Source organism: Coregonus clupeaformis, unplaced genomic scaffold, assembly GCF_020615455.1.
Source record: "Coregonus clupeaformis isolate EN_2021a unplaced genomic scaffold, ASM2061545v1 scaf1138, whole genome shotgun sequence".
NCBI classification, from domain to species: Eukaryota; Metazoa; Chordata; class Actinopteri; order Salmoniformes; family Salmonidae; genus Coregonus; species Coregonus clupeaformis.
This window is the reverse complement of record NW_025534592.1, coordinates 30,910-58,888: the sequence shown is the minus strand read 5'-3', so window position 1 is coordinate 58,888 and position 27,979 is coordinate 30,910. Positions and strand designations below refer to the sequence as shown.

General features: G+C 45.2%; 1 protein-coding gene across 3 annotated transcripts in view; it reads left to right on the top strand.

Annotated features, from left to right (window-relative positions):
* The window catches only part of LOC121585164 (transmembrane protein 104), a 52,529-nt gene that overhangs the window by 9,998 nt on the left and 14,552 nt on the right, over positions 1–27,979 (top strand). Inside the window, exons 6-9 of one of the 3 annotated variants that reach the window (XM_045217601.1) lie at positions 155–238; positions 6,095–6,194; positions 7,697–7,793; positions 7,893–8,272. In XM_045217601.1, the coding sequence (XP_045073536.1) occupies positions 155–238; positions 6,095–6,194; positions 7,697–7,793; positions 7,893–7,910 (299 nt within the window). In that variant the 3' untranslated portion in view covers positions 7,911–8,272. Of the gene's footprint in view, positions 1–154; positions 239–6,094; positions 6,195–7,696; positions 7,794–7,892; positions 8,273–27,979 lie in introns of those variants that run through there. The other 2 variants (XM_045217602.1, XM_045217600.1) reach the window with 2 other exon arrangements.

Here is a 27,979-nt window from a genome sequence, read left to right as displayed (position 1 = left end):
TATGCTGATGATGACATGATCAGATCAATCATAAATTGTATGTATCCTCCATATGTCATTGGTTAATGGCAATGTTTTATAGAAGGAATGACATCAGAATCACTCCGATTGGAATGACTCACCACTGCGTTCTCATGTCTATGCATTATCACAGAGCGAACAGGAGGACACGTTGATCACTTCGACATTGTGGAGAGGGTTGAGATGGGTCAAATGGCCTCCATGTTCTTCAACAAAGGTAAAAGCCCATCCTCATTCAGTACTTTGAGTGAGAGGATATGATGAACCCACACTCCATTATTGAATTAAGTGCTGCTGATACCACTGTGTGCAGGGTATGGTAAAACCTGTCCCCCTTGTGTAACAACTATGGAGGAGTCTTGAAGGTTGTGTGGGAGAATTTGGGGACAGTTTCTCAACCTTTAAATGGGAATCTTTTTTTGTTTATTTTAAATTGTATTAACCCATTCATTGTTAGATTCCAAAAGTGAGGCTGTTAGCTCTCTAATGGGGTGTAATTGTATGCTGAGTGTACAAAACAATAGAAACACCTTCCTAATAATGAGTTGCACCCACTTTTGCTCTACAAGGTGCCAAAGCGTTCCACAGGGATGCTGGCCCATGTTGACTCCAATGTCTCATTCCATCTCATCCCACAGATGCTCAATTGGATTGAGATCTGGTGACTGGGTAGGCCACTGCAGTAAGCTGAATTCACTGTCATGTTCGTGGAACCATTCCTGGACAATCCTAGTCTTGTGCCATTGGGTATTATCCTGATCAATTTGCAGCTGGATACACTGCTGCCATGAAGGTATGCACCTGATTGGCAATAATGTTCAGATATCCTGTGTCATTCAAATGTTGCTTCATTTTTATCAAGGGGCCCAATGTGTGCCATGAAAACACAACCCACACCATTACACTACCACCACCAGCCTGCAATGTTGACACGCGGCATGATGGATGCATGTACTCGTGTTTTTCTCCATTCCCTAGTCCTCCCATCAGCAAGAACCGGGGTTCTTCAGACCAGACAATGTTTTTGCAGTATCCAGTGTTTTTGTTCCTTAGCCCAATGCAACCGCAGTTTCTAGTTTTTTGCTGAAAGAAGTGGAACTCTGTAAGGTTGTCGGCTGCCATACCCCATTCGTGTCAAGGTACGACGAGTTGTGCATTCTTTTATGGGTCTTTGGGCACCAATGTTGTACTGGACTGTCAGTTGACTAGCTGTAGCCCATCTGTTGCTCTGCACAATTTGTGTCAGCCTCCTCTGTCCTCTTTCATCAATGACCCGTTTTCGACCACTTGCCTGTTGTTGGCTGGATGTCCTTTGGGTGGTGGACCGTGCTTGATACACACGGGCAACTGTTGAGCGTGAAAAACCCAGAAGCATTGCAGTTCTTGATACAAACCGGTGCGCCTGGCACCTACTACCATACCCCGTTCAAAGGCACTTAAATATTTTGTCTTGCCCATTCACCCTCTGAATGGCACATATACACAATCCATGTCTCAATTGTCTCAAGGCTTAAAAATCCTTCTTTAACTTTAACATCTACACTGGTTGAAGTGGATTGAACAGGTGACATCAATAAGGGATCATAGCTTTCACCTGGTCAGTCTATGTCATGGAAACAGCAGGTGTTCCTAATATTTGGTACACTCAGTGTATATGGCTAAATTGCCTTTGGTTGAATTTCCCAGGCCATCACACTGCTGCTGTTTTAATCTCCCCAGCTGTGTGTGTGTGTGGGCCTCTAGCAAGCTGCACCATGTTAAAGCCTCAGCAGCCTGAGTGATGAGCTAATTGAAAGCAGAATCATGTTCACCTTGAACCAGAAACAGAACAACCTTGCTGCTTTACATTTCTCACCTACGTCAGAGTAGACACTCCTCGCTGTGCTGGGCCCGCTCACTGCCCCCCCTCCACCTCCCCACCCTCTCCTCCTCTGCTGGCAGGCCAGCCTGTTTCTCAAGTAGTATTAACCAGGGAGGTGACTCAACAATCTGCAGCATACGTACCTGCAGCGCCAATACTTCAACAGCATCGCTTTTGTCATCTGAGGAAAAAAAGACCAGAAAAAGGTCAAACCGTTCTGCTCCGCTCCATTGTGTGCAGATCTCTTCCTGTGTTGTGATCCGGCTCTGGCCACTAGGTGGTGCACTTGGCACACTCACACACACAAAATGATGCATTGACTCACACAAAGCCAGGCAGGCATGCAACATGCTGTTAGAGAAGCAGCGTGTTGTTCCCTTGTGGAACACTCCGGCTGCAGTCTCTTCTTCCCTGTGTCTCTCGGCTCCGTTGCTCAATTAAAGTTGATGTGTTAAAATACTCTTTGGTGATGACCTCGCCCTGTGTGTGTGGTGTGTTGTCCTCGACTGCAGGTGAGGGTGAGGCGCCACGAGGAAGTATCGATCGTTGGCAGAGATAAGAGTCCCCCCTATCTCTCTGTGTGATGTGGGAGTGCTGCCCAGTGACTGTAATCAGAAATGAATTAGATGGGTACTGGGCCCAGCGCGCATGAGAGAGGAGTGAGAGATGCAGCTCTTTGTCTCAGCTTAATGGCGCTCCAGCATAATGGAAGTCTTGTTTGTCTCTTTTCCCAGATCAGTTTATATGAACTCTTCTTTGTGTAATTACTGCTGGGAGGTAATATAAGGTTAGTGGTGTGACTGATCAGGGAGTTTTACTGGTGAGGTAAAGCTGTCAGATATTAAAACAAAATCTATTTTGATGTTTTTTTCTTCAGGGATTGGATAGTGGAGTCCAACAGTGATGAATGTGTTGTTGGGGTTAATGGGCCAGTGTGGTGGTGTGAGTGCAGGTCAGGGTTGAGGCCAGTTTGGTTGTGTGAGTCAAGGGCTGAGGCCTGCGGTGGGGAAGGGCAGCTCACAGAGCCAATCAGCTGGCCACTTGAATCCTGACTGCCTCGGGATGGTTCTGGTTAATGATGGGACTGTTCGACCGCGCTGGGCATCACTGGCAGGAAAGGCACTTTTTCACATGCTGCACAGATGCACACAGCCTCTCCACAACACTATGGAGAGCTGTGTTCACAGTTTAAGATTCCCCTCAGACACACCAGGGCTGTAATTTTCTTTATTTTCCCTGAGACACACCAGGGCTGTAATTTTCTTTATTTTGGTGATGCCAGTTGATTTTTGAAAACGTGTTAGCTCTACTCCTACAATAAGTGGCTCAGTCCATTCAGCGTGGATGTGTGGGGAATACTTTTTTCAATGTTTTTTTTCTTCTCCTTCCCACTTCATGTAATTAAAAAAGCGTCTCTCCTGGCGGTTCAAGAAGCACTATGAAAGGGCATTCGACTTCCTCCTGAGCTAAAATGATCATCGCAGCAGCAGCGGCAGCAGAGTAAGCTTGGAATAAGGCCATGGGTATCGGCCCTGCTGGAACTGACAGGAATTTTGATGGGGGCTGGTTTATCAGCGCCGCAGCGAGGAGAGAGAGTGCAGTGTTACTGTAACCTTCCCCGTCCACGATTTGCAAGTTGATTAGAAGACGACTTTGGCTAATATCAAGGGGGACGAACAACAGAGGCTGGTCCGTGTGCTCCTGCACCCATCTCAGCCCATCGTCCCTCTAGGTATGGATGATGTGCAAACAGAGGGAGAAGGTACAGGCTCTTTAACATGCACCACCCTATACCCTTGACTTATAGAGACCATGGAGAGGAATACTAATCCAGTCTCCTTTATTACAGACCCCAGCTTTAATGAGTACCAAACACAGATGCATACATTTTTAATACTTGAATTACTTTTCTTAAATGTCATACTTGTACGCTATACAAGGGGCACTGACAAAAGGAAAATGGGGAGCAGCGCTGCCACTAAGAAGATAAATGGACATGTTTATGTCAGCCCCCACCACCCCAATTACATAAGCATTAACTAAAATAGTTTTCATGTCTCTTTTGTATATGAACATAAAGGATGTACTTTCCTTTTCAGAGGGCCTGCTGCTATTACTGCTCAACTCTATGATTACCCAGATCCAGATCAATATCCCAAGTTTTAGCCCAAAGAGTACATCTCACTCAATAAAAGCCCAATTTGGGTTTCAGAATCACACCTAAGGAAAGTAATTTCTGTTGCATCCAACAAACCGCCTTTAGCTCTCTGCTTCTAGCAGTCACATTCCTGCCTGATTAAGCTCCATGATAGCAGAGCGGAGCCCAATACAGCTGTGGCTTCCAGCATGGTTGGCATTCAACAAAATAGCTGTGGATGTTGGAAGGAAGCAACTTCCTAACATCCCCTCCTTCCGCCAGCTAGAGAGGCTATCAGGGCATCTGTCAGTCTGCAACAGTGGGGTGATGGATAGTGACATGCCGCTGGGGGACTGACTGGAGCTTCTAGGTGAAGAGCCATTTGCAGCAGCAGTGTGTGAGCCTGTGGCCGTGGGTAATGGGGAGGTATTAGTGACAGAGCCTGGCAGGGCAGCATCCTCTTGGTCATGCTGGGTCCTCAACCAGCTATCGCTCACTGACGGGCAGCACAGGCAGCCCTGATTCCCCCTATCTGAGGCAAAAGCTCTAACAGGCTTGCTTTGCTTTCCATAGGGCCAGATGGAGACATGCAGGAATGGTAGAGAGTAGTGTACAGTGCGCTAACCTCTGTGAAAGTGGGGTTGCGTGGGAGAGGAGGTGGAAATGTTTGAAGTGAAAATGGAATGTGTTGAATTGATGCAGAGAGAATGTGTTGAATTGATGCAGAGAGAATCAAGCACCCCCCCCCAACACACACACACTCAGACAACTTTCTGTTAAATTAGAGGCTATGATATTACTTACCAACCTGTGAGTTATACTTTCATACTGTAATCAGTGTGCAGATCAACACAGATAGGTCCAGTATAGTGTAATCACACACACACACTGGCGTCTTCTTGAGTTATCAGTGTTTATTTTCCCCAGCCTGTGTTTTATGACCTGCATCAGATGGCCATGATGGCCCTGGAAGAGAATAAACACAACCTGGCTACCAAAGTGCCCTTTGGTTCCCTCTCCCACAGTACTTTAGCTAGCTAGGAAAATGTTTGCTGTCATCGCCCTTTCCCACAGAATTTACCTGCTGTTAGACTCCCCATCTAACTCCTACATGGCTGCAGCAACTTACTGTAGCAACTGTAATGTAGCTTCATATCATAATGTAGTCTACTGTAAGTGTCCATCCAACCCTGCCATAAAACAGGTGATAACTGTTTACAACTACGTGCTGGAGTCTGGACCTGGGCTTATCCAGCTAGTCCTCTTCAATATCCCTCTTCTAGTTTCTCTCAGCTCGGCTGTGTGATGGGCAGCAGAAGTTTGCCACTCACCTCTTTACTCTCAGATCAGATGAATCAATTTAGCCCTGTAAAACTATAAACCCCTCACTTTTTATTTATTTTTAATGGACTCCATACTCTAATTTCCCTGTCAGTATGAATTGGTAATGAATTGGTTGCCAGGGCCAGTAGGACGCAGGAGCCTCCCACATGAGAACTCCAGTGTATGATGGATGCCTGGCACAACATGGCTAACGGTCTCCCGTTGTTGAAAGCTCTCAATCTCCGCTCAGTGCGCCAGCTTGGATGGGCCAGTAGAGTGAGCCGGAAGTGTGTGTGTGGGGGGTGGGGGGTGGGGGGGGGGTGTAACGAGGACAATTTTCATCATGAAGTGATTTGTTTCTTAATTAGTGTGATTAATATTCTTCCGGAGGAGCGGAGAAATGTGCTGCTGCAGTTGTGGCTGCCATCCCGGAGGGAGAAGCGGGGGATGGAGGGAGGAGTGGAGGTGTAGAGACGGAGGAGATTGCCTCTGATGGAGACTGCACGTTTAGCTGTTGAAGTTTGACACCAGTTGCATTGACCATATATCACAATCAGGCATCTGACGGCTGTTAAAGATGAGGAATGTGTTAGCTAAGCTATCCCTGCATGTGGGGAGGCAGATTCTCTCAGAGATATGATGAATTGATAACACAATCATATACACTATAAATATATAATTTAAATGTATGATGTTTATGTATAGATCCAGGTATAATCTTCTAATCTTACCCCTTTGGTTTTGTCTTTCAGTTGGTGTCAACATGTTCTACATCTGCATGGTAGTCTACCTGTATGGAGACCTGGCTATCTATGCTGCTGCTGTACCCATATCACTAATGGAAGTAGCCTGGTAAGACCGGCCAGCCAGCCCGCTGCTGATTCATTCCTATTCATTACATTCATGGATTTCTTATTTGGGGGTATTATTTCAAGCAACGTTATGACTACTGTGGGAGCAGCTCGCTCTCCTAAGTACTTGGAGCATTTACTTTTGGCAGGACAAAGCATATCCCTCTCAGTTCCATTTTTGTCCCTGCACTTTGGCTGTTCCTCACCTTCTGTCTCAGTAAAAGCATTTGTTTTTTGTTGACTGGCTCCCAGACAGGTTTTTATTACAAGTCCCCTCCACTGGCCCGGTGGGCTGGGTGAACATCACATATTCCATATTGTTCCAGTCTCAGACAGTATGACTTAGCCTGCAGATCTAAGGGAGGCTCTTCTCTAGAGAAGCTATTGTCCTAGTGAGACCACCATAGCCGTCAGGATCACAATTCAATTCGGTGTAGCTTTATGAAAGAAAGATTATTAACTTTCTCATGGTGTACCAAAAAGTACAATTTCAACCAAAGACCCCAGCCCAAAAAACTAAAGTGCTCTCCCATTTTGTCCGAATGACTTTACAGACTTTTTAAGGGTTCAGTGAGCTCTGGGAGTGCCATATAGGGGTATCTTATGAACATAATGTGGTGAGGATGAGATCCTTAAACATTTATAGAGATACTTAGCTTTTAAAGGTGAAGGTGAGTGAATACATTTCAATGCAATATTACAATTTAACCACTTACCACATTAGAGGAAGTTCTGTTGAAATACCACCCTAATAGCATAAAAACATATGTTTATGTCACTCTCTGACTCAACGTGGTCGAAAAGCCTGTTGGTAACTTTCTAGCTAAAATGTGAGGAGGAACAGACACTTGAAAAGGAATGACAATATGGCACAGACCGGAGCTGAAAGGGTTTTGTGATTGCCTCAGAATGATAATGTCATTTTCTACCAGGAAGACCGGATCATCACTTCAACTCATTAAACTATTGTGCAGTGATATAACTTTTACTAATGCTTTTCTTACTGATAATCTAACAGTTTAGAGACAGTAGCAACTGACCTCACTGATAATCTAACGGCTCAGAGGCAGTAGCAACTGACCTCACTGATAATCTAACCGCTCAGAGGCAGTAGCAACTGACCTCACTGATAATCTAACCGCTCAGAGGCAGTAGCAACTGACCTCGCTGATAATCTAACAGCTCAGAGGCAGTAGCAACTGACCTCACTGATAATCTAACCGCTCAGAGGCAGTAGCAACTGACCTCACTGATAATCTAACCACTCAGAGGCAGTAGCAACTGACCTCACTGATAATCTAACCGCTCAGAGGCAGTAGCAACTGACAAGTCTGCAAAGTTTGAGTAATTCTGCCCTGTCATGTTGAATCTTTTATCATTGGTTCATGTTCTTTTGCAGTATGATAAACTAGTCTTTCCTGTCATATGTCATTCTTGGACTGATTTGATCTGATCAAGAAGGGATCTGTAATGATCACCAGTCTGTGTCTGTTCTCTCTGTAGTGGTAACCATTCATGCAGTGCTGGCAGTGTGAAATACAACGACACTGACTTGTGCTGGGGCCCTGTCACCAGGAAAGACGCCTACAAGGTGTTTCTGGTGAGTACATACTGCACCCCTGTTCCTCACCCCTGTCCCTCTACCCCCGTCCCAAAGGCCCCTGGAGGACTCATGGTGTACCACACCTCTCTCTGTCAGCAGCCCCTGCCATCGTGACTGAGTCCCAATGTGCCAACCCCTGTCTGCGTTAGTGTCAGCCTCAGCCCAGAGAGTCCCTTCCCGCTCGGTCTCCCTCTCACGCTTCCCCTGACGCCTCCCCTCGCGCAGCCCAGAGCAAGTGTGTGTGCCCTTGAAGTCTTAAGAATGTGAAACTCCTGCGATTTCCACTTTTGCTTTAACTTTGCCGGCCGACAGTGATCGATGTGCTGATCTCCTCCTGTGTTATTTCCTTTTATTTACAGTGTGAGAGGTTTTAAAGGGGAAGGGACATTTCACCTCTGTTCAAGTCACGCCCTGGCTCTGGGGACTCTAGTATGTTGAGCCAGGGTGTGAGTTTTCATTTGTTTTTCGTTCTAGTTTTGTAGTTCTATGTTGGCCAGTGTGGTTCTCAATCAGAGGCAACGTGTATCAGCTGTTGCTTGTTGTCTCTGATTGGGAACCATACTTAAGCAGCCAGTTTTCCCACAGTGTTTGTGGGATCTTGTTCCTGTGTAGGTTTGTGTTTTGCACCTTTGGACGTCACGTATCGATTTGGTGTTTTGTTAGTGTAATCATTATTTAATAAATATGTTCACCATCCACGCTGCGCCTTGGTCCTCTGTATCCGACGATCGTGACAGAAGATCCCACCAACACTGGACCAAGCAGCGTGTCCAGGAGCCAGCGTCAGAGGTATCGCTAAAGGACATCAACCTCGACTGGGCCTGGCCCACGGGGAGGAGAGACCCCCAGAACATTTTTAGGGGGGGGCTCACGCCGTGGACGACGGGGTAGCAGGAGGCTGCGATAGAGCGGTCCAGCGGGTTTGCAGAGGAGGCCGCCAGGTTAAGGGGGCCACTGGTCACAGAGGAGAGGGAAAGTGTAGAGGCACGGCGAGAGGTACTGGGGTGTGTTACCAGTCCGGTCCGGCCCGTTCCTGATCCCTGCGTAGGGCCAGTGGTGTGTGTCCCCAGTACGGTCCGGCCTGTTCCTGTTCCTCGCATCGAGCCTGTGGTGCGCGTCGTCAGCCCGGCCCGGCCTGTTCCTGCTCCACGCACCAAGCCTATGGTGCGCATCGTCAGCCCGGCCCGGCCTGTTCCTGCTCCACGCACCAAGCCTATGGTGCGCATCGTCAGCCAGGTTCGGCCTGTTCCTGCTCCCCACACCAAGCCAGTGGTGTGCGTCGTCAGTCCGGCACAGCCCGTGCCTGTTCCACCGGTGCCTGGTCGGCACCGGTCAGCTGCTCCACGCCGGAGCTAGAGCAATCCGCTCCACCGGTGTTCAGTCCAGCTCCGGCCAGCAGGGTCAGACCGGACCAGGGGTACTTTGGGGGGTTGGAGAGGGAGTGGGAATCATGCCCGAGCCGGATCCGCCGCCAAGTCGGAGTGCCCACCCGGTCCCTCCCCTGTGGTGTTTGGTTGGCGCGGCCGGAGTCCGCGCCTTTGGGGGTACTGTCACGCCCTGGCTCTGGGGACTCTAGTATGTTGAGCCAGGGTGTGAGTTTTCATTTGTTTTTCGTTCTAGTTTTGTAGTTCTATGTTGGCCAGTGTGGTTCTCAATCAGAGGCAACGTGTATCAGCTGTTGCTTGTTGTCTCTGATTGGGAACCATACTTAAGCAGCCAGTTTTCCCACAGTGTTTGTGGGATCTTGTTCCTGTGTAGGTTTGTGTTTTGCACCTTTGGACGTCACGTATCGATTTGTTGTTTTGTTCGTGTAATCATTATTTAATAAATATGTTCACCTTCCACGCTGCGCCTTGGTCCTCTGTATCCGACGATCGTGACAGTTCATTTATCTAACTCATTGCTTCTTATTACAGTAGATGTTGAGATGATGTCTGCTTGGTAATATGTTTTAAAAAATCGACCATAATCTGACAGAAAGTCAACTGTTCTCTGGTGTTTCTTGAAGAAGTTGTCTCCTGTTATTAGTTTTCGTCTCTTCTGCTTACAGGCATTTGGACTTCTAGGGGCTTAGTTGTATTTTTCTCCCAATTTTCTTCTCCACGAACCCTTATTAGATTTCTTCCCGTGGTGGACTCCTCCTTAAATAAAGAATTGGCCTTTGATAAAACATTCATCAGCTTCTGTTAGCAGACAGGGAGTGGAGTGTCTTCCTGCTCCTCAGCCCCTGTTTGTCTTTGACGTGCCAGGGTAAAACGCTCTGGCCCCTTAGCCACTGCCCACCACTCCCCATGGTCACTTTAAATAATTGATTGACTATTCCTTTTAAGCCCAGCTACTCTCCATACACCGCTCTGTCCTGCCCAATGGAATAACCTCTCCTCTGCCTGCTTGGTATGCCCTCTGACACGTCCCTGCCCCACCCCAAAGACCAAGGTGCCCTTCGTCCTTATGATGGGTCTATCTAGGCACAATGTCCTCAGCATCTAGAGTCTTTGCCATCTGGAGTCATTATGCAGCCCAGTATTTTCCTTTTCTTTAGAACATCCATATCATTTCACTGGAAGGCTTCAAGCTCCAAGCTAAGTGATCTGCTTTATCACTACTGCCAGTCTCTTTTTGAACTGAGTGAGTCAGAGGGTGCTTTAGTATTGACTCCTATTATAATATGCTTAATCAGACTTTGGAAAACATTGTAACAGTTGTTAGAAAGGCTGACAATAAGGCATTGGGAAATGCTTAATTATTTTGTTTTGGTTTAGCTAAAGAATTGCGTTCATCCACCTCTGGCCTGCACCTCTGGGCTGCTGGCTCCCCTATCTCTGCGGAAGCATAGTTCCCGCTCAGCCCAGTCAAAACTGTTCGCTGCTCTGGCACCCCAATGGTGGAACAAGCTCCCTCACGACGCCAGGACAGCGGAGTCACTCACCACCTTCCGGAGACATTTGAAACCCCACCTCTTCAAGGAATACCTGGGATAGGATAAAGTAATCCTTCTGCCCCCCAAAAAAACAAAAAAAACATTGTAAAGTGGTTATCCCACTGGCTATAAGGTGAATGCACCTATTTGTAAGTCGCTCTGGATAAGAGCGTCTGCTAAATGATGTAAATGTAATGTAAATGAATTCAAATGAGCCTATTCATATATTATGCCATTCCATTCTTTGAGTGTTTGAAAAAGGCATTACAAAAAGCAAACCATAATTAGAATTCCTAATTACTTTTTTGTTTCGGTTATGCAATTAGTTTGACTTAGCTTTGATCCTCTAAGAGGGTGGAGGCATTAGCAATCACATTGCGTTCAATATGTTATGTTAGCATTAGTTGCTGCTCAGTTGTTGCATACCAATGGAATTGCTCAAAGCTAGTCTTTGAACTATGTTCAGGAGGTTCTCTGTGTTTCAGTGGTCATTACATTCTATCTGTTAATGGCCATTCTCTCCTGTCCTCATCAACCACATTTCTCTCCTCACGATCACGTCTTCTCAACCTCAAAATCAAGTAGTCTCTCCTGGCAACAGATTGTCAGCTAATCCTCCATTTGTACCTTGACTCTGCATTTATAGCTCCCAGTTCAATAGGTGTCATTGATAAGGGGCTCTAATCCCATGCTATGGTATGATCTGTTTCCCCTAAGGGATTTTACTGTGGTAACTGCTCTGTGTACCTTACTTAATAATCTTAAATAATCAATAGTGTGTGGAATATGTATGTTGTGGTTTTGTGCTAAGCACTAATGTAACATATAATTCCTCAGTTGGGTGCATATCCAGGCTCTGTCGCAGCCGGCCGCGACCGGGAGACTCATGGGCGGCACACAATTGGCCCAGCGTCGTCCAGGGTAGGGGAGGGAATGGCCGGCAGGGATGTAGCTCAGTTGATAGAGCATGGCGTTTGCAACGCCAGGGTTGTGGGTTCGATTCCCACGGGGGGCCAGTATAAAAAAAAATATGTATTCACTAACTGTGAGTCGCTCTGAATAAGAGCGTCTGCTAAATGACTAAAATGTAAAATGTAAATGTATTTGGTCTGCCTAGGCCACCGTACTGTACAGGGCACCACTGGCTGCCACAGGGGGAGTGGGATTGATGTCAGACACATTAGTCCAGCCACAGCGTTTTTAGGGTTTTGAAAAGGAAGAGAGGAAAGATTAAAGGGAAGCCCGATTATGGAGTAACAGCGCACAGCTGTAATCCCTGCGTGGGTGGCTGTTTGAGAGAGAGCATGATATAGAGAACTCATGCTAATGTCACAGACAGACAGACAGAAGATGGAGTGGTCTCTCCAGGGGGCCTTCTGCTCCCTCATGAATGAACTGGTGTCCATACAGACAGGCTTGAGAGCTTTTTTCCCTCTGCCCTGTACTGTGTTGGTCTGAAAGTCACAACCCTGGGCGTTGTGTGTTTCTGACCACCGGCCTCCTCATCATACCAGGTTTTTATAGATGCCACCCACAGATCAGTGGTCTGCCTGGCCAGACCGTTCTAATTTTCATCAACTGATCCACGAGCTAGTCTTATTCTAGATCTCATTGGTCGATTTGAATGTCCCAGTCCCTTTATCAGAACAAGATACACTACATGACCAAAGGTATGTGGACACCTGCTTGTCGAACATCTCATTCTAAAATCATGAGCTACGCACTTCTGCACTCGGCGGTCCTGTTCTGTGAGCTTGTGTGGCCTACCACTTTGCTGCTGAGTCATTGTTGCTCCTAGACGTTTTCACTTCACAATAACAGCACTTACAGCTGAACGGGGCAGCTCTAGCAGGGCAGAAAGTTGACGAACTGACTTGTTGGAAAGGTGGCATCCTATGACGGTGCCACATTTGAAAGTCACTGAGCTCTTCAGTATGGGCCATTTTACTGCCAATGTTTTTCCATGGAGATTGTATGGCTGTTTGCTCGATTTTATACATGTGGCTGAAATAGCCGAATCCACTAATTTGAAGGGGTGTCCACATACCTTTGTGTGTATATATAGTCTACCTCACATTATGCTTGTGGATCTCTCATTTCGTTTGCCATTTTGCCTCAGACAGTTGCCCCACAGTGGTTGCAGCATTGTTTGTTGTGCTTGGACAACAGATCGTGGGTTATTTTTAGTAGGTTACAGAACAGCTGTCCCTGTTCAGAAAAGTAGTTCTGCTCCAGTAGCAGACCCACAAGGCTCTGGGGATCAGCACAGAGAAGGGGAGAGAGGTGAGGAAAAACACTGACGAAATCAAGGATCGTGTCTATTATTTAGGAGGGACTATTATGATAATCGCTGTCAATAGATTTCTTCAGCTTATCTGAACAATTGTGAAGAAGCTACCGTCTTCACAGCCTGTCTAACGCTGGGAGTTGCCAGGGACCTCACAAAATGATCATGATACTTAGGTGCCGATATGATATGTATTGCAATTCGATAATGCTGCAGAGAGACGAGCGAGCATTAGAAAATGAGTTTTGATCAGTCATGGAAATAAGTGCTGAAAACACGTTGCCTCACTATTTAAAAAGAAGATGGAGAACAAGCTGTAGGATGAAAAATACCAGAGTTTTGATGCAGGTACAGCCGACTAGCTCTAGCTAACACTACCTAGCAACAAAATGTTTTATATATATATATCTCAATACTTGGAGTCAAAGGATCAATATAATATTGTCCAAAATAATGTTCCGATATGTAACTATCGATTCCCCCACATCACTAAGCCTGTCAAACCACTCTCTAGGATTGAGAGGTAGTGCTTACACCTAGGATGAACCTTGCACCTCATACATACATGCAGAGGACATGAGTGAAACTCCATAACAATATTCATGGGTTGCACCAAATGGAATTCACAATTCTGGAGGTTAGCCTCACACCTTACCCTGAGGTTTGTGGACTATTTGTCAGGTTGACTTATCGTCAATGGCCAGCTTTGTGAGTTCTTTTGAAACTAAAAGTCACACCAGTTCATTCAGTGACTTTGTGACTGAAATGAAAAAGCTATTCCAGGTGATCAAAGTTTTTATCGTTCTTTAAACCTTCAATGGAGCTTTTCACACAACTGCTGGGCTGTACTGTATGTCAGTTCCTTTCACATTGCTTAGTCCCTTTCAGACGGAGCTCAGACTACATTGATTGTAAACACACAGGCTTTTGTCATAGCTAGATGGACTAATAACAGCATAATGATAGTCTAAAAGCTGCACGGTGGGTGGCCTGTTTGGTTCGCTCTGACCTTTGGTTAGATCAATGCAGGTCACACAAAACGCTATGTATCATGCTGTGGAGCATGGCAGCCATTTTCCTCATCCCGGTCTGCAAAAGCTCTTAACCCTTTACAATCTTTGGCATTGGCCTAAATGGATAGGGCTAAATTGAAATGTTTCTGACAGAAGAAATATGGAAAACATATCCATAACCATGGTAGCAATTGAAAGGGAACAGTTTGGAGATTATGGGAAAATTATTAGATCAAAGGTGAGGACACAACAGTTCACCTGATACAAGACTGAATGCAAATATTACACTGTGAATTCTATGTTCATTTTACTTTTATTGTACTTTTGTCGCATTTGTTGATAACGAAATCTGAAAATACTCTGGATACATTCAGTAACATAAGAATGTTCCTGGAAAGTGTGGAGTAGGTGCAACATAAGACAAATAATTCCAAGTGTTTGAGTGAGAGGACTAACTGGTGTCTCCAAGTGGCCACACCTCTCCAAAGTGTGCACAGTTTCTTAGTAGTTTCAATGCACTTTTATTACTCAAAGAAGAGTCTTCAACTATAAGGTGCTTTTTTGCTCTCTCCTGTCTGTCATTGAGGAACTAGAGCAAGCACACGTGCAGTTGTTTTGTTTGGAACACAATCCTGCATCCCCGCCATCACACAATTAATGTTGTTTTTGCAATCCAGAAACTGTCCATTTATAAATCGTAATCAGGGTCAGGTGTGCATCATTTGAAAGCTTGTTATATTGCCAACATGACTAGCTAAGTTATAAAATACAATATTACAGTGTTAGACTTTCACAATGAAATTCAGGGAAACGGTTCATCATTTTGGTGCGTATCGAGAGGAGTTATGAGTGCATTCAGGTGCATGTGCTGTGGCCATTTTTCGTCACAATAGACAGAAATGGGCTCATTCTGTTCAGAACACCCCACTTCATGACGCCATGTCATCTTGTAACTGTACATCAAACATAGTGGTCATAAACGTTGATATTGCATATGCATGAGTTTGATCATATATAGAAATGTGAAGTGCACATTTGTACTCACTAGTATGACATCAAAGCGGTATTTATTATAATCAACAAACGTCTCATCTTCCAAAATACATAGTCCTCCAAATACATAGTCCTCTTAATTTTAATGGGGTGTGTGTGTGTGTGTGTGTAAGTTCAGAACGGCTGTCAGTCAAACCCATACAGCGACGCGCAGAGCCAGAGCTCTGACGTCACATATAGCATGTTACTCTTCAGCCACTCGTTCCAATTTAGGCGTTTATCAGTGCCCAAATCTGCCATTTACAACCTGCATATGGGTACGAGTGTAAAGGGCTACGGAGATCAATGGGGTGAGATTTGATCTGCTGCTGATTCTCATGTCCAGTACCCAGGCTGTTTTCACTCTCCCTTAAAACTAAGATGCATTATCTTTAGACACTAAGAGAAATCTTACAACCCACCAACTAGATTGGGCTTTTCCTCAGTCACGCATTTCCAAGCGTATGGTTGTAGGTCATTGGTGGACCTTTCCACCACATCATTGTGTGCTTGACCAATCTTAGCCGGTGACCTGCCCTTTACATTGGACCGCAGCTTTAATTGTAAGGATTATGTTTTGCTGTGAAAGTGCAACAATGGGGTCTTTCTGGGGACTGGCTTAACCCCAGCAGAGAGATTTCCTGAGACCTCAATTAAACCTCTGTGTCCCTTGTTGCTCCCTGGCGAGGTTTACCTTTTGATTTTCAATTGCAATTTGCAACACCATTCTGACTTTATTGCATAAAAAAAGCCCTAGCTGGCCACACATACTGTTGGATAACCCAACTGTGATTTTAAATGGCTGGTTTTTATGTTGAGAATGTTTTTCTTGTGGTTGGGAGAGTGATGGGAAATCAATACTGTATATCAGATCAAAGTAGGTTCTGCTGACACTGCGTTCTTTCCCTGTTTGTCTTAATGCATATTAAAGGGTGTGTCTATTAGACCACTCGAAGTGAGTGGATGCCCAGTGAATTGAAATATTCTCTCAGCGGGCGCCACCCCCCATGAAACGAGGCCACCATCAACCATCTGTTTAGATCCACTCCTTCGAACTAGTCAGACTCACTCACACACAGAGATAACAGACACAGATAAGCCCAGATAATACACATAGATACCGTATTTTACCCAAGGGTTTCTTTTCATGCCTCTGTCTGTACGGTGAAAAGCCAGTGAAGCTTTCTTTAGATGTTTGTGTGTTTAACTTTGGAGGAGAGCGAGAGAGAGCGAGGGTGCTGTAGTGTAGCTGCAGCTCTGTTGTGGTGCGGCCATCCCAGAGCTGCAGGGAGATGACAGTGCAGATGGTTTAATAGAGATTATCTCAGCAGGGGGAAGTGTTTGAGCTGGGAACCACACAAGGGGAGTCCTCTCCACACCACAGCGGGGAAGAACCCAATCAGAGCTGCAGATCAGGACACTCAGCCGTACTGGGAGACGACTGGAGGGACTGTTGGCAAGGGGGACTTAGAGGTCATGCAGGAGAGAGGATAAAGGGTCTCTGAGTCAGGGAACAATAATGTAGACTGTGGGGATCCAACTGATCATCCAGTCAAATACTGTTGAAAGACTATAGCCTAGGAAGAGTTTGTCCCATCTGTGTTTGCAAACTACAGCATACAATGCCTTCGGAAAGTATTCAGACCCCTTGACTTTTTCCACGTTGTTACGTTACAGCCTTATTCTAAAATGGATTAAAACAAAACAAATTCCTCAGCAATCTACACACAATACCCCATAATGACAAAGCGAAAACAGGTTTTTAGATTTTTTTTGCAAAATAATCACAAATAAAAAACAGAAATACCTTATTTGCATAAGTATACAGACCCTTTGCTATGAGACTAGAAATTGAGATCGGGTGCATCCTGTTTCCATTGACCATCCTTGATGTTTCTACAACTTGATTGGAGTCCACCTGTGGTAATTCAATTGATTGGACATGATTTGGAAAGGCGTACACACCTGTCTATATAAGGTCCCACAGTTGACAGTGCATGTCAAAGCAAAAACCAAGCCATGAGGTCGAACGAATTGTCCCTAGAGCGCCGAGACAGGATTGTGTCGAGACACAGATCTGGGGAAGGGTACCAAAACATTTCTGCAGCATTGAAGGTCCCCAAGAACACAGCAGCCTCCATCATTCTTAAATGGAAGAAGTTTGGAACCACCAAGACTCTTCCTAGAGCTGGCCGCCCGGCCAAACTGAGCAATCGGGGGAGAAGGGCCTTGGTCAGGGAGGTGACCAAGAACCCGATGGTCGTTCTGACAGAGCTCTAGAGTTCCTCTGTGGAGATAGGAGAACCTTCCAGAAGGACAACCATCTCTGCAGCACTCCACTAATCAGGCCTTTTATGGTATAGTGGCCAGACAGAAGCCACTCCTCACTCAGTAAAAGGCACATGACAGCCCGCTTGGAGTTTGCCAAAAGGCACCTAAAGACTCTCAGACAATGAGAAACAAGATTTTCTGGTCAGAGTAAACCAAGATTGAACTCTTTGGCCTGAATGCCAAGCGTCACGTCTGGAGGGAACTTGGCACCATCCGTACGGTGAAGCATGGTGGTGGCAGCATCATGCTGTGGGGATGTTTTTCAGCGGCAGGGACTGGGAGACTAGTCAGGATCAAGGCAAAGATAAACGGAGCAAAGTACAGAGAGATCCTTGATGAATACCTGCTCCAGAGCGCTCAGGACCTCAGACTGGGGCAAAGGTTCACCTTCCAACAGGACAACGACCCTAAGCACACAGCCAAGACAACGCAGGAGTGGCTTGGGGACAAGTCTCTGAATGTCCTTGAGTGGCCTAGCTGGAGCCCGGACTTGAATCGGATCGAACATCTCTGGAGAGACCTGAAAATAGGTGTGCAGCAATGCTCCCCATCCAACCTGACAGAGCTTGAGAGGATCTGCAGAGAAGAATGGGAGAAACTCCCCAAATACAGGTGTGCCAAGCTTGTAGCGTCAAACCCAAGAAGACTCTAGGCTGTAATCGCTGCCAAAGGTGCTTCAACAAAGTACTGAGTAAAGGGTCTGAATACTTATGGAAATGAGATTTTTATTTGTAATACATTTGCAAACGTTTCTAAAAACCTGTTTTTGCTTTGTCATTATGGGGTATTGTGTGAAGATTGATGAGGGGGGGAAAAAACAATTTAATCAATTTTAGAATAAGGCTGTAACGTAACAAAATGTGGGAAAAGTCAAGGGGTCTGAATACTTTGCGAATGCACTGTATTGCTTCCACTCAAGCAGATTGTGCAGTTGTTAACCTGTTTTTTGTGAGGTGTGCTGGTGCTACTGTGACATTACCATAAAGAGTGTCAGTTAGCTGCACGAGAAAAACGGCTAACGCCATCAAATGTGCTTAAGGATCTCTTTGGCAGCTGGCACCGCAGAACTCAATGTGGCTTGTGTGCCTGTGATTTTTAACCGAGGTAAAATATGGTTTAATCATTGCCTTCACTCTGTCCATTTAGCTCAGTTTTTCCTCAGTCTTTTTGCTTATAGACTATGTAGACAATCATCATTTGAGAAGATATTTCACTCATTGGTTTTGAGAAAACAATACAAGAAGGGAGTAGTGTAGCCCATTGCTTTCTATTACTTTTAATGGCATTGTCTGTGTCAATTGTTTATTCTTTCCTTCTTTTCTCAGAGGAGTAAGATAAAATAGATTTATTTGGCTGTCTAACACTGGCATTGTTAGTCCCTGCCTCGTGTTTGAGGAGAAAATCTACATGCTGAGTACAATATTGTTTTCTGTTTTGAAAAGCTGGTTATCTGGTACAAGGACATTGCAGAATGATGTAAGGGTCTTGCTCCGTGGTGGCTGAACGCTAGCGAACGTGATTCTCATGAAATTAATCCGGCGCTTAAACGGGACACTTTTTTCAGTAGACTTTTACATTCAGACCCTGTGACCTTGGGCTGATTGCTTGTATGGCTGTGTGTTGGTGTATTTGTCTGGGCCTGCTGGTCAGGCTGACCGGACCCAGACTCCTATTGAAAGAATGACCCAGCGAGGTCATCATGCTCCATGTCAGCTTCCTGGGGACCAGCTACTGGACGTTCAACTGTTTGCGCCCTTCTCCAAAGATGGGAAATAACACTGTGACATGGAGCATATTTTTGAAAGGTCCCCTTTGTTGATGTATTATTTATTTTATTCTTCATAAGGTCCATCGTCATAATTTAGTGAGACTGTGTTCTCTGTGCGATATGGCACCCCCTTCTCCCCATCCCCTACCAAAAGTTATAACGATGGGGAGAGTGAAATAGCTGAGGTCCTATTAAACCACAGGCAAATTATTGTTTCTCATTTCCTTCCAGATATGTCCCCTGCCTGTCATAAATCTTCACTTTGCAGTGTTGCTCGTTATTTTTACCTAGGTGTATAATGGTTTATTTTGAGGAGGCGGACTGCATATTAGAGATTTTAATCAGGCAAACCAACTGGAAGGCAACTGCACCCCAGGTCCCCATATGAAGTCATAATGGTTCAGTGTAGCAAATGAATGCTATTCTCATCATTGTTTACTTTGACAACTGACAATTCTTCCCAATTTACTGTGGCTACCCAAATAGAGGCTGCTGCCACAAATGTGCTCGCAACAGTTTTTCGGGAGGTCTGGTTAAGCTAAATCCATATTTCTGGGAAGTTGTGACTGATAAGTAGGGAATAGTTTTAAATGTTGGCTAAGAGTTTAGCTCATTGTTTAGTCCTTGGTATCCTCTCATAGTGAATTGTGAGATCCAGTGTGAAGGCAGATCTTTTGTTGATTGATTGTTCTGTTGAACTAAGAATGACCTTCACAGTTCACACCCAAGTTCAATATTTGTTTTCTCTGATGTTATGTCTGTTCAGTCATTGTTGTACGCTACAACATTCTCTGATCGACTTCAAAGGCTTGAAACTCTGAACATTTTAGTTATAATTTTTTTATTTCACCTTTATTTAACCAGGTAAGCCAGTTGAGAACAAGTTCTCATTTACAACTGCGACCTGGCCAAGATAAAGCAAAGCAGTGCGATAAAAACAACAACACAGAGTTACATATGGGGTAAAACAAAACTTAAAGTAAAAAATACAACAGAAAATATATATACAGTGTGTGCAAATGTAGCAAGTTATGGAGGTAAGGCAATAAATAGGCCATAGTGCAAAATAGTTACAATTTCGTATTAACACTGGAATGATAGATGTGCAAAAGATGATGTGCAAATAGAGATACTGGGGTGCAAAATAACAATATGGGGATGAGTTAGTTGGGTGGGCTAATTTCAGAATGGCTGTGTACAGGTGCAGTGATCGGTAAGCTGCTCTGACAACTGACGCTTAAAGTTAGTGAGGGAGATAAGAGTCTCCAGCTTCAGAGATTTTTAAAGTTCGTTCCAGTCATTGGCAGCAGAGGAATAGAAGGAATAGCGGCCAAAGGAGGTGTTGGCTTTGGGGATGACCAGTGAGATATACCTGCTGGAGCGCATACTACGGGTGGGTGTTGCTATGGTGACCAGTGAGCTAAGGTAAGCTGGGGATTTGCCTAGCAGTGATTTATAGATGACCTGGAGCCAGTGGGTTTGGCGACGAATATGTAGTGAGGGCCAGCCAACAAGTGTGTACAGGTCACAATGGTGGGTAGGATATGGGGCTTTGGTGATAAAACGGATGGCACTGTGATAGACTACATCCAATTAGCTGAGTAGAGTGTTGGAGGCTATTTTGTAAATGACATCGCCGAAGTCAAGGATCGGTAGGATAGTCAGTTTTACGAGGGCATGTTTGGCAGCATGAGTGAAGGAGGCTTTGTTGCGAAATAGGAAGCCGATTCTAGATTTAACTTTGGATTGGAGATGCTTAATGTGAGTCTGGAAGGAGAGTTTACAGTCTAACCAGACACCTAGGTATTTGTAGTTGTCCACATACTCTAGGTCAGACCCGCCGAGAGTAGTGATTCTAGTCGGGTGGGCGGGTGCAAGCAGCGTTCGGTTGAAGAGCATGCATTTAGTTTTACTAGTGTTTAAGAGCAGTTGGAGGCTACGGAAGTAGTGTTGTATGGCGTTGAAGCTCGTTTGGAGGTTTGTTAACACAGTGTCCAATGACGGGCCAGATGTATACAAAATGGTGTCGTCCGCATAGAGGTGGATCCGAGCTTCACCAGCAGCAAGAGCAACATCATTGATATACACAGAGAATAGAGTCGGCCCGAGAATTGAACCCTGTGGCACCCCCATAGAGACGGCCAGAGGTCCAGACAACAGGCCCTCCGATTTGACACATTGAACTATATCTGAGAAGTAGTTGGTGAACCAGGTGAGGCAGTCATTAGAGAAACCAAGGCTATTTAGTCTGCCAATAAGAATGCGGTGGTTGACAGAGTCGAAAGCCTTGGCCAGGTCGATGAAGAGGGCTGCGCAGTACTGTCTTTTATCGATCGCGGTTATAATATCGTTTAGGACCTTGAGCGTGGCTGAGGTGCACCCATGACCAGCTCGGAAACCGGATTGCATAGCGGAGAAGGTACGGTGGGATTCGAAATGGTCGGTGATCTGTTTGTTAACTTGGCTTTCAAATACTTTCGAAAGGCAGGGCAGGATGGATATAGGTCTGTAACAGTTTGGATCTAGAGTGTCACCCCCTTTGAAGAGGGGGATGACCACGGCAGCTTTCCAATCTCTGGGGATCTCAGACGTTATGAAAGAGAGGTTGAACAGGCTAGAAATAGGGGTTGCGACAATTTCGGCGGCTAATTTTAGAAAGAAAGGGTCCAGATTGTCTAGCCCAGCTGATTTTGTAGGGGTCCAGATTTTTCAGCTCTTTCAGAACAACAGCTGTCTGAATTTGTGTGAAGGAGAAGCAGGGGGGGCATGGGCAAGTTGCTTAGGGTGCAGAGCTGGTGGCCGGGGTAGTGGTAGCCAGGTGGAAAGCATGGCCAGGCGTAGCAAAATGCTTGTTGAAATTCTCAATTATTGTAGATTTATCGGTGGTGACAGTGTTTCCTAGCCTCAGTGCAGTGGGCAGTTGGGAGGAGGTGCTCTCAATTTCCATAGACTTTGCAGTGTCCCAATACTTTTTGGAGTTAGTGCTACAGGATGCAAATTTCTGTTTGAATAAGCTAGCCTTTGCTTTCCTAACTGATTGTGTATATTGGTTCCTGACTTCCCTGAAAAGTTGCATATCGCGGGGGCTGTTCGATGCTAATGCAGTACGCCACAGGATGTTTTTGTGCTGGTCAAGGGCAATCAAGTCTGAGGAGAACCAAGGGCTATATCTGTTCTTAGTTCTGAATTTTTTGAATGAGGCATGCTTATTTAAGATTGAGATGAAAGCACTTTTAAAGATCAACCAGGCATCCTCTACTGACGGAATTAGGTCAATATCCATCCAGGATACCCGGGCCAGGTCAATTAGAAAGGCCTGCTCGCTAAAGTGTTTTAGGGAGCATTTGACATTGATGAGGGGTGGTCGTTTGACCGCGGACCCATTACGGACGCAGGCAATAAGGCAGTGATCGCTGAGATCCTGGTTGAAGACAGCGGAGGTGTATTTAGAGGGTACATTTGTTAGGATGATATCTATGAGGGTGCCCATGTTTACAGATTTAGGGTTGTACCTGGTAGGTTCGTTGATAATTTGTGTGAGATTGAGGGCATCTAGATTAGATTGTAGGTTGGCCGGGGTGTTAAGCATATCCCAGTTTAGGTCACCAAGCAGTACGAACTCTGAGGATAGATGGGGGGCAATCAGTTCACATATGGTGTCCAGGGCACAGCTCGGGGCTGAGGGGGGTCTGTAGCAAGCGGCAACAGTGAGAGACTTATTTCTGGAAAGGTGGATTTTTAGAAGTAGAAGCTCAAACTGTTGGATAGTACGATAGAGGTCTGCAGGCTATCTCTACAGTAGATTCCAACCCCACCCCCTTTGGCAGTTTTATCGAGATGGAAAATGTTGTAGTTGGGGATGGACATTTCAGAATTTTTGGTGGCCTTCCTAAGCCAGGATTCAGACACTGCTAGGACATCAGGGTTGGCGGAGTGTGCTAACGCAGTGAATAACTCAAACTTAGGAAGGATGCTTCGGATGTTAACGTGCAAGAAACCAATGCTTTTACGGTTACGGAAGTCAACAAATGATAACGCCTGGGGAGTAGGAGTGATACTGGGGGCTACAGACTCCCGAGTGTGCCACTAGAGATCCTGGTTCGAATCCAGGCTCTGTCGTAGCCGGCCGCGACCGGGAGACCCATGGGGTGGCGCACAATTGGCCCAGCGTCGTCCAGGGTAGGGGAGGGAATGGCCGGCAGGGATGTAGCTCAGTTGGTAGAGCATGGCGTTTGCAATGCCAGGGTTGTGGCCTGGGTTGTGGGTTCGATTCCCACGGGGGGCTAGTATGAAAAAAAATTAAGCAATAAATAAATAATGTATGCACTAACTAACTATAAATCGCTCTGGATAAGAGCATCTGCTAAATGACTAAAATGTAAAATATAAATGTACAGGGCCTGGGTTAACCTCTACATCACCAGAGGAGGAGTAGAATAAGGATACGGCTGAAGGCTTTAAGTACTGGTCTTCTAGTGTGTTGGGTACAGAGAAAAAAAGGGGCAGGTTTCCGGTCGTTGTAGAATAGATTCAGGGCATTATGTACAGAAAAGGATATGAGTACATTGGAGGTAAACCTAAGCGTTGGGTAACGATGAAAGAGAGCATCACTGGAGGCACCGATTGAGTCGGTCTCCGCGTGTGTGAGGCGTGGGACAAAGGAGCTATCTATGGCAGGTAAGAGGGGTTTTGAAGCTAGGATAAACGGAGTAATCCAGTCTTAATTGTCTGTTCTATTACAGGCGACGTTAATGCAAAGAAAAAGGATGACCTTAAGTACAGTATAGAGTTGATCATCCTCATTACTTCATAGTCTCTTTCTTTCTGTTTCAGTGATGGTTTGGTGATATCACTGAAGTTACTAACGCTTAACTTACTAACGCTCACCATTAGTAATCTATTACTCTTTATCTCTAATGTTTAAACTTGGTCCAATGTAAATGTGACACAGGAAAAAATTCCATTGCGAAATAAGCTTTTTAGCCTATTAATTGATGGAAATACCAGTCGATGTACATACATTTGACTGGTCATGCTTATCGGTCAATAGGTTAATTTGCTTAATTTAGTGGAATTAAATTGGTGCGTGCATACAGTATATTGGTTATGTATCTTATCACACGCATACAGCATACAGATACAGAGCCTTTGAGTGAAAAATCTGTCAGACAGCATAAGAGCTGCTGCTGCAGCATCTTGTGGTGCTTTCAAATCATGACGTCGTGATCTTCAGGGCTTCATCAGCGCTTCACACACTACTTTGCAATGAGCTGGAGGCAGTACGCATTTTGAAAACATATACTTAATTGTTTGAAACATGAACGTTTTAATACATACTGTATTATGAGGCATGTCTTCAGCTTATTAGATCTCCTCTCTTTCAAAATGTCTAACGGCTATTTTCATCTCTGTCATATGGAAACCGCTTGCATGTGCAGTGCCCTTTTGACAAGTGTTTTCTGCTAATTACATTATGGAACCAATATTCACACATAGCCTGCTGCCTTGTGCACATTGCTGCGCTTATAATGTGAATAAATAATAGTTTATCAACATTCTATGGCTACAAAGCACAGGGAGGAAGGTGAGCCATGGTTGGCTTCGATGCAGTAGCGTAGTCTGTGTATTTTTAATTTTAATTTTGTTAATTTTTTGATGTTTTAAAAAAAAAAAAAATTGGGGGGGGGGGGATTTTACCCCCTTTTTCTCCCCAATTTTGTGGTATCCAATTGGTAGTTACAGTCTTGTCCCATCGCTGCAACTCCCGTACGGACACAGGAGAGACGAAGGTCGAGAGTCATGCGTCCTCCGAAACACAACCCAACCGAGCCGCGCTGCTTCTTGACACAGTGCCCGCTTAACCCGCACCAATGTGTTGGAGGAAACACCGTACACCTGGCGACCGAGTCAGCGTGCACTGTGTCAAGAAGCAGCGCGGTTCAGTTGGGTTGTGTAGAATACACGGACTACGCTATTGCACACCACTGCATCGAAGCCAACCATGGCTCACCTTCCTCCCTGCGCTTTGTAGCCATAGAACACATCCACATTTCAGCAAGAGGAGGTGATATCGTACGTAAACTAAAACAGAGGCATTCTGGCAGTACTCCTTAGACACTGTGGATCCAAAGGGGCTAAACAATGAGTCGCTAGTGCGCGATGGGACAAGAACATCCCTGCCGGCCAAACCCTCACCTACCCTGGACGACGCTGGGTCAATTGTGCGCCGCCCCATGGGTCTCTCGGTCGCGGCCGGCTGCGACAGAGCCTGGACTCGAACCAGGATCTCTAGTGGCACAGCTTGAACCAGGATCTCTAGTGGCACAGCTTGAACCAGGATCTCTAGTGCCACACTTGTAATTGCCGTTGGGTAGACCTGGTAGCCAAGTGTCATGCTTCTTCTGTGTGTAATGGAATTGGCTATGTTGCGCGCACAGCGAAAACAAAAGCAAGGGGGCAATGCTGTGAACTCTCGTAGATTTTGATCACTTTTGAGAATGTTCCAGTGTTTCAATACAATGGATTTGACGCGACCGGTACATGGGCTGTACTCCGTGGAAAAACACATGTGGGCGCATTTTGTCCTGGTTTCTATTAGTGCCAGTGAGTAGGCTTTGACGTTCAGTCTCTCTAGCACGGGTATAGGCCTGTTCAATGACACCCTTATCATACCCACTTTGCAGGAACCTAGCTTTGCGCTCAAAATCTATGTTTGGACTACAGTTAGGAATTGACCCACCAGTGTGTTCTGCTTAAGGTGTACCGGGTGGTTACTGTATGCGCATAAAAGTGTATTCCTACTCTGCGGCTTGCGGAAGTTAGTAGACTCCAACTTGTTTTCTTTATTTTTGTGGATTGTAAGATCCAAGAAGTCTATTTTCTCCCGACTTCTCTCTGCTGTGAATTTGAGATTGGGGTCAGATAAATTAATAAAATGAACTCTGAGAGGAGAGCGTCAGTACCATCCATACCAGTAGGATGTCGTCTATGTATCTTTTCCAAAGGGCGACATTCTGGAAATATGTTTTTTTCTGGACATCATAAATGAAGGTCTCCTCCCAGTGTCCCATAAAGACATTTGCATAGTTAGGCGCGAATGCAGCGCCCATCGCTGTACCCTGAATCTGTTTGTAGAAACTGCCCGCATATTGGAAGTAATTTATTGTGAGGGCTTTTTCAATGAGAGACAGAATAAAGTTAGACGGAGGTAAGTAAGAGACCCTCCAGTCTAGTGTTGAGATAGCGAGAGAGCGCTCATAGGCCTGCGTCATGTTGAATATTAGTGTAGAGAGACTGAACGTCAAGTGTAACCAAGATGCCTTTGGTGTCGCATCTATAGTTATTGATGATCTTAAGCACATCCATGGTATCTCCTAAAAAGGCTGGCAATGCTGGCACAAATTTAGAGATGAAGAAATCAACATACTGAGATAGGGATTCAATAGGGCTACTGTTATGACACAATGGGACGTAAAGGGTTTTTTCCATACTTTTATGTATTTTCGGTAAGCCATAATAAACTGGACAGGCTGGGTGTGGCCTAGTGAGAAAGTCCTTCTCAGTTTCTGTTATCCAACCCTCTGAAAGAGCATTATCAATGACACTATCAATATCCTTTTTTATTCTATCTGGGGTTGGAACAGAGGGACATAGAACTTAGTGTCAGAGAGTTGAGCATAGACCTGACTATCATCTACCTAATTAACAGTAAAAGAAACGTCAGTCACCTGTCTGCATCCTGTACAATATATTTTTTATTGCTCACTTTAATCCATCTCTGCCTTTTTTTTGTTGAGTGCTCCAACTTCATTTTACCTCTAATTAGTTATTTTGGAAGTTTTTCTTGGTAAGCCCTTCTCATAGTTATTCTAACATGTTCAAAGTGCACATCAGAAGTCGGTAAGAAGGACCGCATATCGTTGCATCCTCGACTTGCATGTTCTTCTAAATGTGATTTCTGTCATTCTGAGCACTGTGGGTAGACGCTCTAATCAGGTTACACACCCATTGCATATGGGTCCAGTCAATTTCTCAAATGGGCATACATTTGAGACCTCAGTGGGCCACACCATTTAGTCTCAAATAGACTCACACAAGTAGTACACCGCAATCACCTGCTTAATCATGCTGTAAATGGTTCTTAATAGTTGAGCGATTGCCTACACATGGATTCTCTATCAGACTGTCCTGAGACTGTATGCTGACCTAGGAATACTGGCGGATTGTGAAAGTCTTGGCCTGACAAACACTAGTTGGCCATGACAAGCCCAGCCAGTGTGATATATTAGTACTGCAGTGAAATAAATAAAGATGTGTGTGTATATATGTGTGCTTTAGTCTTCATGTGGGCTAGCCCTACAGCAGTGTGTACGTTTTAAATACCACAGGTCAAACTCTAGCTTTTCTGCCTAATGTCATTTTACTGACGTCTGCTTCAACTTCCTTCATTAGTGCTCTGTTATCACTCTGTCTCAGTAGGAGATGAAGAGGAATTGGGCACAACTGCATTACTGTAGTGTTGTTGAGCAGTTCTGATGTGTTAAATAATCACAGAATCACAGGCAGGCAGCAGAGGACAGGTGGCAAAATACCCCATCTACACTTCCCTCAACCCCACCCATTTACACCTACCTCCCCCTCCTCCCTCCTCCATCTCCCATCCCATCCTCTGGCTGCTGTCATCCTTCCTCTCATTACAGTCATCTTTAATTGCGTAGAGACTAGATGGTTGTCTCCTGAGTCATCTACCTAATTAACAGTAAAAGTGTCTGCGTTGAGTGTATCTCACTTCCACCGAGAGCGGGCTGTGTATGAGAAAGATGAGTGTTGAGG